The sequence below is a fragment of the Atractosteus spatula genome, chromosome 1 (assembly GCF_055471065.1).
Source record: "Atractosteus spatula isolate fAtrSpa1 chromosome 1, fAtrSpa1.hap1, whole genome shotgun sequence".
In the NCBI taxonomy this organism is placed as follows: domain Eukaryota; kingdom Metazoa; phylum Chordata; class Actinopteri; order Semionotiformes; family Lepisosteidae; genus Atractosteus; species Atractosteus spatula.
This window is the reverse complement of record NC_142706.1, coordinates 64,184,897-64,202,584: the sequence shown is the minus strand read 5'-3', so window position 1 is coordinate 64,202,584 and position 17,688 is coordinate 64,184,897. Positions and strand designations below refer to the sequence as shown.

At 45.8% G+C, this 17,688-nt stretch overlaps 1 protein-coding gene across 3 annotated transcripts; it reads right to left on the bottom strand.

Annotated features, from left to right (window-relative positions):
- Positions 1-420: 420 nt before the first annotated feature.
- nemp1 (nuclear envelope integral membrane protein 1) lies at positions 421-13,685 on the bottom strand. Of its 3 annotated transcripts, XM_088912629.1 has the most exons (10): positions 13,580-13,685; positions 12,349-12,470; positions 11,824-12,043; positions 10,969-11,041; positions 9,698-9,791; positions 9,390-9,504; positions 8,761-8,986; positions 6,278-6,451; positions 5,519-5,710; positions 421-4,502 (listed from the first exon to the last, which is right to left on the bottom strand). In XM_088912629.1, the coding sequence occupies exons 1-10, from the start codon at positions 13,683-13,685 to the stop codon at positions 4,295-4,297; spliced, it is 1,530 nt and encodes a 509-aa protein (XP_088768755.1). In that variant the 3' UTR covers positions 421-4,294. The 3 variants fall into 3 exon arrangements, with proteins under 3 accessions (XP_088768755.1, XP_088775956.1, XP_088782615.1); XM_088919830.1 differs by having other exon boundaries at positions 4,371-5,710; XM_088926489.1 differs by lacking the exon at positions 421-4,502 and having other exon boundaries at positions 5,574-5,733.
- Positions 13,686-17,688: the final 4,003 nt, after the last annotated feature.

Here is a 17,688-nt window from a genome sequence, read left to right as displayed (position 1 = left end):
GGATAGACTGGGTGCCCTCCTGTGTGTGAAGCACTTTGGTATCCTGGAGATGGGACTGCAGAAATGAAGCTACAAATGAAAACTCTCCGGCGGGACCGCCTAGCAGGAAGTGCATCTTTACTACCAGCAGGGGGCGCTGTTGGCTTTTAAAATGACCAGCTGACGTACAGTACGTGAACTACCGTGCAGAAGACTGCTGTAGATACAGTGATGTGCAGTTCTGGTCCTGGAAAGCCGTATTTCTGCCAGGTTTATGTTACAACGTAGCTCTTCAGATACGAAATTATTTGCTTATTTTAACCGCTCTTCAGGAAAACCTGTGGATACAACGCCCTCCAGGACCAACATCAGACAACCCTGCTAAACAGGTTTTGAGGAACAGTTCAATACAAAAACAGAACATAAGTAAAGACGATATTGGAGTTTTAAAATAATTTATTTCAGTCAAAATAATCTAGTAAAGAAATAAAGATTAATCTGAATATGTACATGTTTTTTGGGACATATATATATACACATGACAAAAAAGAACTGTACATGTCAACAAGATGCCAGAAAAAGAGAGAGACCGGCAATACCGAACTTTCCACAACAGATTCCAAATACTTTGAACTTTGCACACACGCACACAACCCCGACCATGCTGTGCTACAATCACTGTAACTCCATAGCAATATCCTGTATCTAATAATGAGTAACCCATTCAGACCTTGGAAATGAAAAAAAACGTTCGATTTAATGAACTGGCTGACACACTGACCACGCCTCGATTGGCTCCGTGTTGCTCATATTAGATTCGCACAGTTCATTGGGCCCCAGGGGTGGGCTTGCACATGGCGGCTCTTAGAAATGTGGATAAGAACCGCTGTTCGTAGGTTAAATGCCTGTAACTGTAACACGACAGTCCTATTCATCAACACTTATTGCTTGAACTCATTTATTCCACCTAGAGCTTTCCCTGCTGCTTGCTGGGATGAATCAGTATTGAGTCACTCTTGAAAAGGTACTAGGAATAAGTGTAAGTGATAAGGAAGTCTATAATATTCACACCAATACTTTTGAAAGCAAGTGTAGTGCACTAGACAGCTTGGAATATTGCAGAGCTGGAGAGGCTACTACACTACATGGATATTATGAACATAACAGAAGTGTCACTTAAACTCTTCACCTCCCATTGAGTCAAACTGCAAAAAAGCACGGGGAACGGCTTCGGTTCCTACATCTCAAGGCACCAGGAAACTGCCTGCGACACGCACTGTGTGGACAACGGCCTCTGACGGAGCCGAAACAAAACAGTCTTGTGAAACAGCAAAGCGGCTTACAGTCTGAGGTGCCCTTGGGCCACTGAGCTCTGCGAATAAACAAGAACAGCCCTCGTGCAAGACCAGGCAAGCAAGTTTTTAGCAAATTAATCTCTATAGAAAAGACTGTACCCGATGAACACCTTGCTGTAGACAGACCACGTGTTTTATGTATGGCATTACATGGCATTCCAAGGACAATGTTTTAACAAGACCTTCCTGTGAGCCCATATTAACAGGCTTTGATTGGACAAAGTGTATTGAAAATTGTTACCACTAGCCAAACCTGCAGACTAGGGCCCATTTCCACTCAGCTGCTGCTCTGGGTAAAACCATACACAAACCCACAGGAAGTCAAAGTTTTTGTTCACACATTCAAAAACCCAGCTGTTGGCTTTTAATTGCAACACCATGAGCACAAACTGCATTGAAAGAGTAAAATTAATGCCTGGAACACAACATGCATAAAATAAAAAAAGAACACAATTTTGTAAATTCCTCTTCAGAAGCTACAAAATAAAAAAAAATACATGTATAGTTACTTACACAAGTTACAGAACTCAAAAAAATTTTTTGAAGCAATAGAATTTGACTTTCCCAGGCACCATTACTGTATATTGACCTGAGTTGCTGGTTTGTTGATTTTCGTGATTTGGCTTTGCTAGAAGAACTTAAAAACTTTGATTCTGTTATTGGGGGATTCCGCAAAAACGGGGGAAGAATTTCCTCTCCTCCTTCACCAAACACTTGCAACCCCCACCCAACCCTCCCGGTTATTCTCACAACATGTTTATTAGCCAGGAGACATTTCTGCACCCACCCTTTGTTTGTGGAGTGATATACGCCTGAGTGAGTTCCTGGGCTGCTGTCACATTTCATGTAAACCTCAGACCCCTTCTAGAAAACAAAACCTGAATGATAGCTGAATGCCAGTGCCGTAAGATTGCAAGGAAAATTAATTCAGCAGCACCAAAGGTGGTACAATCAGAGCAAATGGAAGCTGAAAACAGGACTAAAATTTAAAAAAAATGACTAAAAGGGAAAATATTAATAGATTCCTGATCACTGTTCTACACTCGCAGCTCAAGTGTTTCTCTAACTTTCACTACAACACACCAGAGATGGCGACCCCCTAGCATTTTCTTTTACTTGTGGGGAAGCCTGAGCAGGAGATCAGCAACCTGAGTCTCTACACCAGTGATCCCATATGCTGGTCCTGAAGGGCTGATTAAGTGCCAGCTGGGCACTTGACCTGAATCGGCTCGTCAAGCAATCAGCTTGTTTTAACTGGACCAGCTCAACCGTCCTTCCCAGCTCTTCAGGTGCTGCCACTTTAAAGACACCTGGGAGACTCTCGGATTCACCAGCCCTCCAGGACCAGGACTGGACACCCCTTTCTCTACACACTGGCGCCACTGACCACTGTCATGCCATCATGCATGCATCATGCACAGTGCTCTCGCAATACAGCACATTCTGAGACCATTACTCACAGGCAGCCCGCTAGGATCAGGCAAAGCACATGTGAAGAGCAGCTTGCAGTACTGAAAAGAGAAACTGAGCTTTTATTTTTAATTTCTACCTAAAGGTTTCAGACAATTAGACTTTTCACTGCCTCTAACTGCATGCCACAGGCCCGCTTGCTTTGACTGCACACTACAGATTATTCTACCTGGAACGTTTTCACTTCTTCCAGTTCATTTCTGGAATATCTTAGAGCTGTTGGGTTTTAACAGAAATGCCACGAGCACAAATTCTGCAGTGAAAGAGTTAATCTATTGCCTGGAGTACACTACACAATAAGACAAAAAGAACACACAAACCTATGAATTCCACACAAGAAGCTACAAAATTAAAAAAAAACACCTGAAAAAACATCAGGAAATAAGCTGAAATAAGCTGAAGCTCAAAGTTAATTAGAACCCACAGAAGCATAAAAATACTTCACAGTGGTAAGAAAGAATCAGCTTGTAAATGATGGCTGCATTATAACCTACAACTTCCTCCAGGTGAGCGACTGAAGCCTTAAGGGCCAGAACTAAGCTTTAAAACCCCCAGCCCAGTTAAACGCGCTGGGTCTGTGGAAGCTAGCCGTGTGAAACACTGGAAACACTGTGGAGCCCAGGTGGCTCAGGTCCTTGGTTACTGACCACCACTGCTGCTGCTCACAGCATGCCGACGATGGGAATAACTTACAAACACCTGCAGGTCCCTGGGGGAGCAACACTGCCGGTCTGCAGGTGACCATACCGCACCCCAACTGCTGAGACCCGAGCACCCAGAACCAGGGCGTCAGCCTTCACCCCCATTCTGGGAAGGCTGCAGCTTAAACTGGATTCATGAAACAGCAGTGTTTCTGTTTCTAACACATTCCTTGGTGGGGGGGGGGGGGGGGGAGCACTGACACCCTCGTCAGGCCAGTTTTGGTTTCAAGGCACAAATCAGCAGTCTCTGGGGCAGCATTATGCCCTTAATTAGTGGAATAATCCATTTACGACACCAGCCTGTCAAATTAAGAAGAAAACAAAATCCGTAGGGCGAGGGATAACTGAGGCGGCGCAGCTCCATTACTCAAACGCCCACGGACAAAAACACAAGCCTTGTTTGTGACTCCAAAAACAATCACATTTTTGAGCTCGTATGTTTCAGAGAAAGAACAACGGGGATAAAATGTTAGCTATTTTTATTTCTAACAGAAGGTCAACATGTCATTCTCTGCAAAAATGGGACAATACATCACCCCTGGTATGAATCCTGTATGAGACAGTACCTTATTTGTAAAACGCCACTAATAAAACAGACCCACTGAGCCAGCTATACTGTGACTGACATTTCAGGGACCAAACCCTGGTGATATGTTCCCCAGTGGCTGCAAGATGTTTTCCCATTACCACTCCATCTTCATATGAAGGGAGCAATCAGCCGTAGTTTCACAGACCCTAATCAGTACTGATTTTGGACTACCTAATATTCATCCAGGTAAGAGTCTGGGACTAGAGCAAATCATGGTCGGTAAACCTCGTCTTAATGTAAAGTGGAGACATCATTACATCAAGCTCTGTAGAATGTAACTCTTGTTCCCACAGAATCTCCCAGACAGCGTGGAAAGAGACTTTTTCCTCCAGGTCTGCAACACGCCTTGCTGGAGAGCTGATGGCGGAAACTGTCAATTGGACCAGTCTGGCAAACCCTCTTGTGTAGCTAACAAAAAATAAAGCAATCATCACATTCACAAATTATTCTAAAGACTGCAACACAAATAACTTGATTTGGCCTCACTGGGTCACTGACTCAGTTCAACACGGGCAACCTCCTATCATTAAAAAGACACGTTTTGAGGATTTCTAAAACCAATAGAGAAAGATTGCCCAGTAAATCGTAAGAGACCAGCTGTCATCCTCAGTTTTCAACACAAGACAGATCCCCAATGTGCAGCACACACAGGCAGTGGCTATCTCCGGCAGCCACACCCTAAAGGATTTCCTAGCATTTGCAATCCTACTTATAATTATGAATGAAGTCAGGGAGATTAAAAAGAAAAAACTAAACATGGATCTGTCAGCATCATCAAATAAGTCATTTGTTATCTTCATTCAAGCAGTGCATCGGCAGAAAGACTGAAAATGAAAAATCCTTTGTTCTTTCTTGAATGCATATGTTACACTGATCTAAAACTTTTGCTATTGAAGAGATGAAGCTGACCTAGAACAAATTAGCATTTAGACTGATGACAACCTAAATCCCTTAACAATCCCCCCGAAGCAAACAGCTCTTAACTCTCCTCCAACCTGCGAAGTGTCAAATGAACCAAACGGGGGAAAAAAAGAATGCTTGACTTTGATCTCCTGAAACCAGGCTCTTTGCACATAATAATTAAAAAAAACACGATTTTCATTTTACCGAGAAAAAAAAATGTAAAAAATGAAATGTGCAAGAGCAAATTTACAAGAGTCAGGAAGTTATAGGCCTGAGAATTCTTCTCTGAAAAAAGCCTGCTTTTTGACAGGACATGTTCTGGGTAGATTGTCTTGTACACACCGAGATAAGGGCACAGCCCCCTCCCTGCCCTGATCAGCTCCGACTCTGGATCCACTGGGACCAGACAAAAAGGCTCTTTTACTGCAGTGTTCACACTAAGTGTGTTAGCACTGGCATATTAAGGCTGTAGCTGTGAGTCAGGGGACAGGGCGAGGAGGGAGTGTGGGATGGGTCACAACCTCCTGTGGTTGTTCTGTAGTCGCAGCATTTCTTCCTCCGTTTTCAACATCCGCTCCTCCTCTTCCTCTTCATCCTCATCCTCACCAAAGAGCTCATTCTCCAAGAAGGACCCCCCCAGGTCGTACTCGTGGGCGTGAGCAGAGACCTCATTGGGTGTCAGGTGAGGAGAGCCCTCCATGAAATCCGCAAACCTGTATGGGAACGTCAAACACATCTACAAATAAGCCTTTGGCAGCCGGGGTCAGAAGACACCAACAACAAGCTCGTCAACAGGGTCAAAACTCTCAAGCCCAGGGGATACCATCCAATTGTTTGCTCTACTTAAAATATTTTATTCTCAAGAAAACCCGATTTAAATCAGATTTAGAAGATGCACCTGATTCATAGGACAGTGGAGAGAAAGGTTGCATAGATCACAATATTAAAATTGTCCAACCGCTGAGTGTTCTTAAGCTTTCACATGCATGAAATTTAAAAAAAATCAGCTAAAAATAAAGAACACAAAGGAAGAAAAAAAGTTATATGGTCTAATCAAACAATTGCTTTGCCAAAACCACGCAATATCTAACTCAGTACATATAGAAATGGAACCTAACCTCAACAGACAATGTCAGCAAATAATGGCAGATGCTACTGCACCACCTTAGTGTGATGACGGCCCGTGTCCATAATGTCTTGAAGTCATGGAAGGACAGCATGCACTGTTGCTGACCAGCAGGGGGTTGTCATACCCTAGGGGTCTACTCTCCTGCTCTCACCTTTTGGGGGACTGGAGTCTGGAGACGGCTCTCCAGGCTTTGAACTCTGGACTGTTGCAGTACTCCCGCAGTTCCTCCAGGGCGTGCTGTGTCTCCACCTCCCCCTGCTTCTGGTACTCCTCTTCCGTCAGCAGCCGGCGGGGCTGTGGTGTCCACCTCCAGCTTGTAAGACGTCTGCAGCACAAAGCACAGCACTGACTGAGCACAGCCAGACACACACACACTACTAAGTGAGCACAGCCCCCCCCCATACACACACACACACAGGAGTGCGACACAGCACTGAGTGAGCACAGCCCCCCCCATACACGAGTGCGACACACAGTACTGAGTGAGCACAGCTCCACACACATACACGAGTGCGACACACAGCACTGAGTGAGCACAGCTCCACACACATACACGAGTGCGACACACAGCACTGAGTGAGCACAGCCCCAAACACACATACACGAGTGCGACACACAGCACTGAGTGAGCATAGCCCCACACACACATACACGAGTGCGACACACAGTACTGAGTGAGCACAGCTCCACACACATACACGAGTGCAACACACAGCACTGAGTGAGCACAGCCCCACACACACGAGTGCGACACACAGCACTGAGTGAGCACAGCCACACACACATACACGAGTGCGACACACAGCACTGAGTGAGCACAGCCCCACACACACACATACACGAGTGCGGCACACAGCACTGAGTGAGCACAGCCCCCCACACACACATACACGAGTGCGACACACAGCACTGAGTGAGCACAGCCCCACACACATACATACACGAGTGAGACACACAGCACTGAGTGAGCACAGCCCCCCACACACACATACACGAGTGCGACACACAGCACTGAGTGAGCACAGCCCCCCACACACATACACGAGTGCAACACACAGCACTGAGTGAGCACAGCCCCACACACAAGTGCAATACAGAGCACTAAGTGAGAACAGCCTCACACACAAAACACACAGCACTTACTGAACACAGAAAAGTGCAGAGCACACACACAGTGAACACCACTGGTCCCAGACAACACACCACCAACAACCTATCACTAGACCTGTGCATTTTCAACAGTGACAGGCAAAAAATCTTGCGGCTTTCTCACCACTTTCTTGTTAAAATCTTTTCTCAATGTTAATGTCTTTGAATTTTTTTACTTCACACTGAGAGAAGGACTTCTTTGTGAAAGCTTTTTCCCCCCCAAAACTCAGAATTGATGCCAATAAATACTAAATGATAAAATGCATTTTGACAATCTGAATTAAATTATGCGTTTTAAAAAATCAGTTGATGCTGTTTGACATTTTTGCCGTTATATACGGAGTGAGGGTTTTTTTTCCCCAAACGAATGAGAAAATACAATTAAGCTCATCTCAACGGAACTGCTTCAAGATAAAGAAAAACTGCCACAAAAAGCAATGACAGGCAGGTGGGTTTATTTTTCCTTAATGACGACCGAAAATGCAAAGCCCTAGTGATCAATGAAGATTGATCACCAACAATTCACGGCTGACACCAGCAGCTCATCGTCAGTGATTTGTCACCTGGGAGCAGCAAATCGTATGTCTCTGCCTCTCGCACAAATTCTTCTCCAGGCCCTCAAAAAACAAGCACAAGTACTGCAGTCCTATTTCCACACCATGTACAACATGGTGAAACTGACAAGAAACTGAAGGCACTTCACGCACAGGTTTGCAAAGCCACAATTAAACTGGAGTTAAATACGGCCAACTAGAGAACATGCAACATACTGCGTGTTTGCTGTGAACTGTATTTCTGCACTGCAACCTTTATCCTCATTCATTAAACTGCTGTCAAATAACTGAATAATGACAAAAGATGCTGCAAACAAAATGAGTTATTGAAAATGAAAGCAGTTGGAGTATCTTGACGATATATACACTGGTTGTCTAGGCAAAAAGCGTTTCGTTTTTCATGGATAAACACTTTCCGAAGACTCGCAGTGAGATGCCTGCAGACCCACTCCAATACTGAGAAATTGCTCTCCTGCTTGGGGAAAACAGCACATTGTATGCAACATGCATCTTGTCCACAGTACACAATCATTGTCCCCCTTCACCGCCACTGGGGACAGACTTTCACCTCAGACAGTTTGCCTGTGATGAGCTGCTGGAGATGAATTGTTGAGGATGGCTCACCTGACATGCAAAAAAGCTCAGGAAACCCCCTGAGGCCACCAGGCAAGGTGATGTGAAGAATTCAGGATTGTTTTAAGAGCAGCGGGCCTATGCAAGTCACATATAGTAGTAACACTAGCCTGCAATGTCAAGCTTTGTATCTTAATGCAAATAAATTGACAAAATACAAGGTCTAGGGAGGAGCAAAAGAACAAATGTTCCTTGATTTTTGGGACAGATTTACAAGAGCTCTATAAAGGTCCCAGGTCCCATGCCATCCATAGTGGGAGCCTCTTCCTGCAGGAGCACCTGAGGAGAATGGTCATACCTGCACACGGCCATGCCCAAGCGGAGTGGGTACTCGAGATTCTTGGAACAGAAGGCAGCAATGATGAGTGCCAGCGCCACCTGCTGGACCTGGATGCCAGCGTACACCAGGAACAGGCCAAGCAGCTGCAGTGTCCAGGACAGGATGTTAATGCTGCGTTCCTCCACCAGGGGGCCGTGCCGGTAGCACACTGCAAAGCTGATGAACCCCACTACGGACACGTATCCTGAAAAACAGCAACACTCCACATTCAGGCATAGACAACTATGGCAACTCCTTTATCAAGCACATTCGCGCCGAAAACTCACCAACACAAAGTCTTTGAGAGAAATGCCACAGGATTTTCTGATCTTTTCTCAAACACTCTTGCTAAAACTATAGGATTGAGTGGTTGAGATTATCATGTTTAGCCACTAAATGAAGTCATCTACAAAACTGGAAGAATTGGGTGTATCCAGGATCAAAGCAGAAAGACCACTGCATGTTTCCCAACTACAATGAAGTTTTTATTTTACTAGTCAAGGAGAACAGAGAGACACAGAGGTCACCTGGCTCCTGGAGCAACTGTGTGAGCATGGAAGACTGTGTTCAGAGACACAGCAGTCTGCTTGGAGCAAGGAAGAGCTCACCAACAGCGTAGTGCCAGTGCTCACGGAGGATGACCTGCAGGTTCCTGAACACCATCTGGATGAGGTAGAGGGAGAAGGACCAGCCTCCAAATATCAGCACATAAAAGGGACTTTTCTGGGGAGAGAGGCAGCAAAGACAAGGGAAAAATAAAAGAATTGTCTAGATTGGTAACAAAATGTTTTTCATCCCATATAGTACAAGGTAAATGTACAGTAAACACCTGGCAGGACTGAGTATAAGTATAAATAGTGCCCTCTGGGTACTGGGCCATGGCTGAAGACAAGCTTGTCCTCCCCAGGGAACTTACCTTTGGTAAGAACCTGGCCACAATGAAGATCAGAATAATGAGGGAAGCGATCAACCCAGTACTCATGCCTGCAGAGTAGAAGAAAACCTGGCTCCTGCAAGAAAATTTAAAAATCATCATCAGAGTCATCTAGGAACTGAAATGAGACCCTGGGTGCGTCTCTTTGGGACCCAGCTCTTCTACACATTCTACTGTAATCTGGACTCAAGAACATATCTGTCCTCTCTTGTCTTCACCCATTTCCTTGGAATAATATAATGAAGGTCTGTTTTTATCATGGTGTCATATAAAAGATGTATAATCTCAATATCATTGTGACCATTACACTTGTAACCTTCTGCCTGTACTTTCTGTGCATCCTAGTAGAGATTCAAATCACCCATAACCTTGCATCGTTAAAAGGCTGTTTATTAAATGCATCTTTTGTTAACAATATGTCCTTGTAATTCTGATATGAAACACACAGAGTTCAGGCAACCAAAATGTTTTTGATAAGGGAGAGAAAAGAATGGAAAGTCATCCAGCTGCTGGATAGGGGTGGGGTGGGGGATGTTGGTGTGGAAATTAGAATTGTAACTTCTGTTATCTGGCTATAGAGACAGCTCAGCCAGGGGAAACTGACGGAGAAAGAAAAAAAAAACTTTTTCTTCCCCTCATGCTATTGTGCCATAACTTCGGCTGCAATAAAAACCTGATGATCGCTTCTCCTCTGTAGCCCGGACTCGGATTCATTTCCTGGTCTCCTGAAGAGAGGTCCCTCACCCATTTGCCTCCCGGTAAGTCAGAATTAAAAGGACACACTATTAACTAAAGAAGAGTTTGTGTTTAAAACGCTTATTTTTGGATGCAAGGTCATCAGTGCTTTGACTTACTACTAGGTTGCAGAGAAAGTACAGGCATAAGGTCATAAGTATTATGATTACAATGATTTTGAGATCATCATGGTGTTATATAAAAGATACATAAAAACAATCCCTTAGTAACAACCTTCGGTTGTACTTAACCGAGGGCCTGTGACCCAGAAATCCTGAAATGGATCAAACTCCTAACAATGTGCCTGAGTCCATCCTCATAGCTACAAAGATAACTAAGACCCAGAGACCCTGGGATCAGGGCAGAGCTCAGCGCGCTGCACTGATGCACATCTCCTCAGCAAGGGCAAAATCAGAACCATCAGGTCACTGAAAATAAAGCAGTGCAAGGAAACAACCCACGACTTTGAAAGGCAGCTCGACTTTCACGTGGCAGCATGGAAAGTAGAAAGCGATTACCTGCTTAGTGCATTTGCGTAGAAAAACAGGAACAAACCAGCCAGGAAGACCACGAACAGGTAAATGTCAAATCCTGGGGGGGAAAAAAGCATCCTTAGAATTTTCTGATTGCACAGCGGTGCAGGGAGGTCCGTCTTCTCAAGATTACCGTCACCTACGCATGGCCCCGTTACAGAGCACGGTAGGCATTTCAATGTTCGTGCAATTTTACATTTGTAAGATCGGGAAATAACTTCACATAAAACACGAGCAATTACAACTTAAACCACTGCAGGTGCCCAAAACACTTGTAAAGTGCTGAGCAGTTTTGCCAACTACATGTAATCAAAAGAGAAAACTGCTCATCCTCCCACTTCCAGTTGCTGCAGTGCAGTTTTATGAAAGCGCATTAAGCACACATTTCCAGTTGTACCGACAAATGTCATTCTGATCTTTACAGCGCCGAAAGGATGAAAATTCCTTGTCTCGGGCTACTGTTGTAGTTAACAGATGTAGTAGGTAAGAAGCTTCCTCAACTTTTTCTATAACGCCTATAAGCATATGGAGAAACAAGACTCCCCCTGCTGATCTGTGTCAAGGTCTCGCCACGGCTGTACTGATGAAATGGAGAAACACTGTGGCTTACTGTCAGTGCAATGTATTGATTTTTATATTAATATATAAAGCACTGGGAGATGCTTGTAAAATCAGTCAGGGATCGGGCTGCTGGACAAGTCTGTGGAGCCTTACTTATGTGATTCTGGCATTCATTCACTACAACAGCCCTGTTGAATTCAGCATATCACCTGCTATGGGTAAAAAGGCTAATAACGGGACCCGAGCTCAGCCTCTCTCTGTACGCGCCAGGGCTCTTACTGCGAGTGAGCTGCACAACATAGCCGGTGCTGGTGTCGGTCGGGTCCACTCGGAAGCAGGTCTTGTTCCGGAACAGGCTGACGGCAATGCTGGTCTCGTTGGAGCCCTCCTTCAGGATGTACTGGAAGAGGCTCCAGAGGGTAAGCTGCTCCAGCTCCTTCAGCTCCTGCTCGTCCTGCGCCACTGTCACCTTGAGCCGACTGGAGCTCCGCACCTGGATCTGCCACCAACAGCAATGCCATGTTTGCAGAGGTACAAGTATTGTGCAAATATACTGGATCAAAATCTGGTTAACACAGAAAGCAACTAAGAAACACACTACATTGCAATCAAGAAACAGCACAAAATTAATTCCATGGTGTGATGCCATGGGGCATGGCCATCACTTAAGGGCACAAAACAGGCATGTCCACCATACCCCCCCTCCCCCTCCCCATCACAGCCTGTTGGGGAACTTTTAAGATCTTTTTACCAGCTTACACGGGGTAAAACAGATGTCGCCAGGTGACCAGGGCAATAGCTTACCTGTATTCTAGTCCAGGTCTCCTTCCAGCCAGGCTGCAGGTGGTTGTAGTAACAGAAGCGCTGAGGATTAAGCTTCTTGAGGACCTCTCCATCCTTGATTGAGACGATGGGCAGCTCATCACCTGCGAGACACAAAAGAAAAAAATGTGGCAGGAGAGCAATTTAAAAAGCCGGTGTCCTTTCAAAACTGCCGAAGGGAACTTTCACTTCTGCGTTTTCCAATTCCATGCTTAAGGACTTACTAACCACGCAGACTTCCGTTTCGAATTGCACCTATTCCTGTCACTTTGTCACCTTTGTCGAACACACTTACTTGAACCGCTATTTCAGGGAAACAGATGATACATCCATCGTACAAGGTGTAGACTCCAGCATAAGCCCACACCACATGCTAACTCTCTACTAAAAACAACATTCTACATTCCTATATTAGTCATATATTAAATCCACAAGTTGCAGGTACACATGAGATTATACAAAGACACACCACATTTAGATTCGTCATTTCATTTTTTGTGTGATACTGCAATCTCAGTAATCCTGTTTTTTTTCCCCCATTTTTCCAATTTCTTTACCAGATAGCATGGAAAACGTGATTTACAACACCCGAATTGCCTTCTTTAAATTGTGCAGTGTAACAACTCAGGGGAAAGACAGGAAAGGCGCTGAACTAAAAAAAAAAGGATCTTTTCACAATGCCTCCATATTTTGTTTTCTTAAGGTAACACTTTAATATTGCAGCACCAACATCATTAAGCACCTTTTACACTAACAGCCATCAATTCTGAAGGTTTTCTGTTTCTTTAAAACAGCAGCGCCTGAAGAGTTGGAAAATATCTGTGAACTGTTCGATTAAGCCATTGGCGATCTAATTTAGGCCTTTGAGCTACCTTGAAATGAGAACGGGCAGACGCGCCGGCACCTCCTGAAACCCACGGTACCGTTCATCGACAACTGTCCGAGATTAGTGCCTAACTAAAGCGTCAACTTTTCCAGATAGGCAGGTTTTAAGTCCTTAGATTTAATTAATTTAAATAATAAGTTTCAATAAACTCCGCTGTTTTTCTAACCGTATTCTTTAACTTTTCCAAAAACTGGAGACTTGGTTTGGATGAGACATCCATCTTCACTACTTCCTACATATCAGTTTCACAATTAAACGGGAACACCCCTGTCATGCCCGGAGTTTAAATTTAAATTAAAAAAATATGAACCGTTAGTGGCTTCGTACCTGAGGTTATGGTCGGGAGGCACAGCAACACGAAACACAGGAAGACAGCCACAGTTTTCACGCTTTTAAAATCAAATTCTTCCATCCATTTCATCTCTCCCGCCATGACAGACAAACGCGCACAAGCACTTGCTGGCTCCTTCGCCTAGCAACCGATTTGAGAAACACGGCCGCAACAAATCAAAGAGCAGAACCCTGCCCTACCGTCCACGGTATCCACCAATGAGAATAGGAGAGTGCACGGAGGGCAGACCAATCATTGGGAAAGTAAATTGCTGGGAGGCGGGTCCAAGGAGACGATTCGTCAACTGGAACAACAATAACAGATTGAGCGTCACTCAACCTTGCTGGAACTGGAAGGCAGGGGCGGTGGGACAGACCGTTACGTAATAGTCAGTAAACTGGATCCACGGAACTCTTAAATCCCAAGAAAAACACATAAACGTTTACATTAACATTTTTTCAGTGCAAGAGAGAGATGAAAAAATCTAGTATTGTCTCACAGTGGGTGGCCCGTGAAAGTCACCGCGAGGTCACATGGGCTATGTTGTGGGAGCAGTGCCAGTGAAGTCTTTAATTTCTCAGATCCTAGCGAGCTAAAACGGCAAATCACTGTCTTAACTGGACCAGTTTTTTCTGAGCACTGTAGTAGCTCTTGCTTTACACCTGTGGCCACAGTCCTGGTTCCTGGTGATTCTGGCAAGAATCCCTCCTGTCCCACCTTCGTGAGGTCATGGAAGCCTGAACTGATCGAAGCCGTTGCTTCAATTGAATAGTTGCGTTTTGTTTCTAGTCACAGGTTTGGGATTTTCTTTCTTTTTTGTGTGTGCAAAATACACCGGTTAAAGGTCCCACATGTTTAAGAGCTGGGAGCGAACAGTTCAAATGAATCCCACTATTATTATTAAGTCAATAAACGGTCTGATAGGGTGACTAAGGGCTCGGCTGGAAAGAGAACCAGCAGGTGTGTGGGTCATCGGAACAGGGTTGGGGAGCCCTGCTTTAGGGGGTGAACATGTCCTACATGACCCCCAGTGAGGACCACCGGCCTGGAGTGTGCTTCAGAGCGGTGCTGCAACTCCTAAATATTTCCCCCTACCGTAAAAACAGCATTTGGGGAATTGTGAGAACGTGTTTTTCCCAATACTGCACATTTCCTGCGTTGCGTGGTGCTTCACAGCTTCCAGCAATCCGTAGTTGTTTCTGTGTAAAAGCACCTTCAGGAACGCCCGGTTTAGCGAAACCCAGAAGCCCCGCAGACTCGGATCCAGGGCCGAGACTAAACCGCACGCTCAATCCCGAGTCAAATGAAGCGAGAGGGTGAAGGCGCGGTAAAGATCGCGTCTTTAATGTGGTGGCCTGTCATGTTACACACCTGCACGCTTCTAATGCGCGTGTCACTGATCACGCAACTGCTGCGTAGCTTTAAGGACACTGGAGTCCGCTCAGCCTCTGCCATCCTCTCCCGTGACTGAGGCAACTTCACCCCCCTCCATAAATAATCTTCTTTATTCTACACTTCCTCCTCTGCCCACACACATCAGCGCCTTCATTACACAAGATGTTTAAGCACACAGACACACACACAGGCCTACGGAGACAAACGTCACTCATTCCAGATGTGCGAACACACCCACACACCCGAGAACACTCAAAACCAGAAATATTGCCCCCTGCTCGGTTGAACGACTTTTTTTTTCGCCTTCTTGAAATCATGAGACACTTTAATGGGAAGAAAGGACAGAGACCGTGCGTCTGTTCTCGTCATTTTCCTAAACACGGACTGATCGTCTCGTCTCTCCGCCTTGTTCTTTGGTATCTGTATCAGGCATCGATAATTCCCCGTGCGAAACAAAGTGTTTTCATGTATCCGCGCAAAACTGCCAATATATAATTATTACATTAAACAAATCATACATCTCGTTAAAAAAACTATACCTAATAGGCCAGATAAATTAGGATATAAACTCCGGAAACGGAACGCCTCTGAATGAACAGTATTAAAGTCTGTCCAGGACTGATTTTTGTTATGAGTGTGAGCGGCGTGCAGAGACGTGTTTTGGATGAACCGGTAGTTTTGCAACTGACTTTTTTTTTCAAACTTGAATTGAACATCAAATAATACACGGGAGAAGAGGAGCCCAGAAAAAAGATAAATGACCAAAAAAAAAAGAGCAGAAGGCCTTCAGATGTAATTGCAAACGAACACAATAAGTTAAGTTTGCACAGTACGTCAGTTGTGTTTTTTTTGTTACTTTTCATGTTTTAATGGAGTTTAAGTAATACTCCAGGGAAGGGAAGTAGCATTAGACCGTTTTGTCTCGTTTATGTGATATTTACCCACTATTAATAACCGATTAATTATAAATAGATGGGTTTTTTTTTCATATTACATATTGCAAGGTGTAACATAATATCAGGCCCCTTGAATCCGGCATTCACACTGAAACGCTGAAAGATCAACGTTTGCGACTGACTTGGCAGCTCGAAGATGACGACTGGAGCGGCCCGTGAGCGCGCACAAACGTGCACACGCCCCTCCCCTCCACCGCCACCGGCCGAGGCCGCTCTCCTGCCCCGGGCCCCCGTGCGCGCCGCCGCTCGCACAGGGACGCGCGGCCTGCTCCGTCTGCAGAAGATCATCAATATTTCAAAAAGGCGAACGCAAAAGGGCTTTGATTAGCTCATTTCCTTCTGGCGTTTTCATAAAGCGGAGCTACGGGCTCTGTTTGCTCTTTTTTTATGCGTTTCTTGATTTTTTTTTCCTCTCTCCTTCTCATTTATTTTCCGAGTCCCTGCCGCCGCATACAGTACAGGGCTCCATTCCTCTTTGTCTCTCTCCCTCCCACACGCCCGGACGTGCGGTTTCTATTTCTGCCCATTCCGGATGCCGGGCTAATGGGTTCCTTGAGGAATAGTTGCAGTCTGTGGGTGGGCGAGATCAACTGGAGCTCATGCTTGTATACCGGGAGGTGGTGGAGGGGAGGGGGGGGGAGCGGCTCGATACGGGGGCGGGAGGATGTGCGTCAGCTACCCAGAGAGCGAGAGAGACCGAGAGAGAGAGAGGGCGTGAACGGCGGAGGGGAAAATGGATTAGTGGGAGCAGGAAAGGACGAGAGAGAAAGAGAGGGAAGGAGCTGTTACCTCCTAGAGCCCCCGCCAGCCGGGTCAAGGCCCAGCGGTGTGTACATAATCCTGGGAAAAACGGGGAGACGGATCCCCTTAGCAGGACAACTCCACGTCTGGCCCCACCCACCTACGCCATTGCTGCTCTTTGTTGTAAGCAACTCCTCGGATACAATATTGACTCCTCCGATTATGAGTTACACAGCAGGTTGTGGCAGAATTGTGCACTGGAGCAGCCTGGAAGGGCTACAGCAGGTGTAGCTCTGGCCTACAGCAAGACGAGACCCTAGCGATTGAATTGCATTGGGGCCTTGTGACCATCCTCAGTACTGCAGACCTGAACCAATGTTGTATGACAGGCTAAGGCTGCCTGGGTCTGCTGTGCTACCACCGCAGGACCCACAGAGCACAGCTGGCAACCAGTAGCTCACACTGGCCAAGTCACCATATTCCTGCATTGCAGCGCTGTCAGTCTAATGGACCGCACACACGCAAGGTTACAAGAGGTCGTTCGGCCCAGCTGGCCCGTTTGGTAGTTAGTAGCTAATTGGTCCAGGGATCTCCCTGGTGGTCTAGTGATCAGGATTCGGTGCTCTCCTCGCTGCGGACTGGGTTCGATTCCCCGTCGGAGAAGCGTGTCTTTTAAGCCACCAGCCATATCACCCTGCAGCTCACAACTGGCAGCCCACTGAAGCTCAGCAGGTGTGAGCCTGGCCAGGACCTGATTAGGGGACATATGGGGAAAAACTAAGGTTGCTGCTGGAAGAGCTATTAGAGAGGCCAGTAGGAGGCGCTCACCCCGAGGTCTGTGTGGGTCCTAATGCCCCAGTATAGTGACGGGGACACTATACTGTAAACAGGAGCCGTCCTTTGGATGAGACGTAAAACCGAGGTCCTGACTCTCTGTGGTCATTAAAAATCCCAGGGCGTTTCTCGAAAAGAGTAGGGCTGTTACCCTGGCATCCTGACCAAATTTCCCATTG

Excerpts from the sequence above, each read along its gene's own strand:
- nemp1 (XM_088912629.1), bottom strand. The coding sequence starts at position 13,685 with ATGGCGGGAGAGATGAAATGGATGGAAGAATTTGATTTTAAAAGCGTG. Across the intron at positions 8,987-9,389 it reads GCACTGGCACTACGCTGTTG|GATACGTGTCCGTAGTGGGG; the intron begins GTGAGCTCTTCC and ends GCTGTTTTTCAG. Across the intron at positions 6,452-8,760 it reads TTGGGCATGGCCGTGTGCAG|ACGTCTTACAAGCTGGAGGT; the intron begins GTATGACCATTC and ends TTTGTGCTGCAG.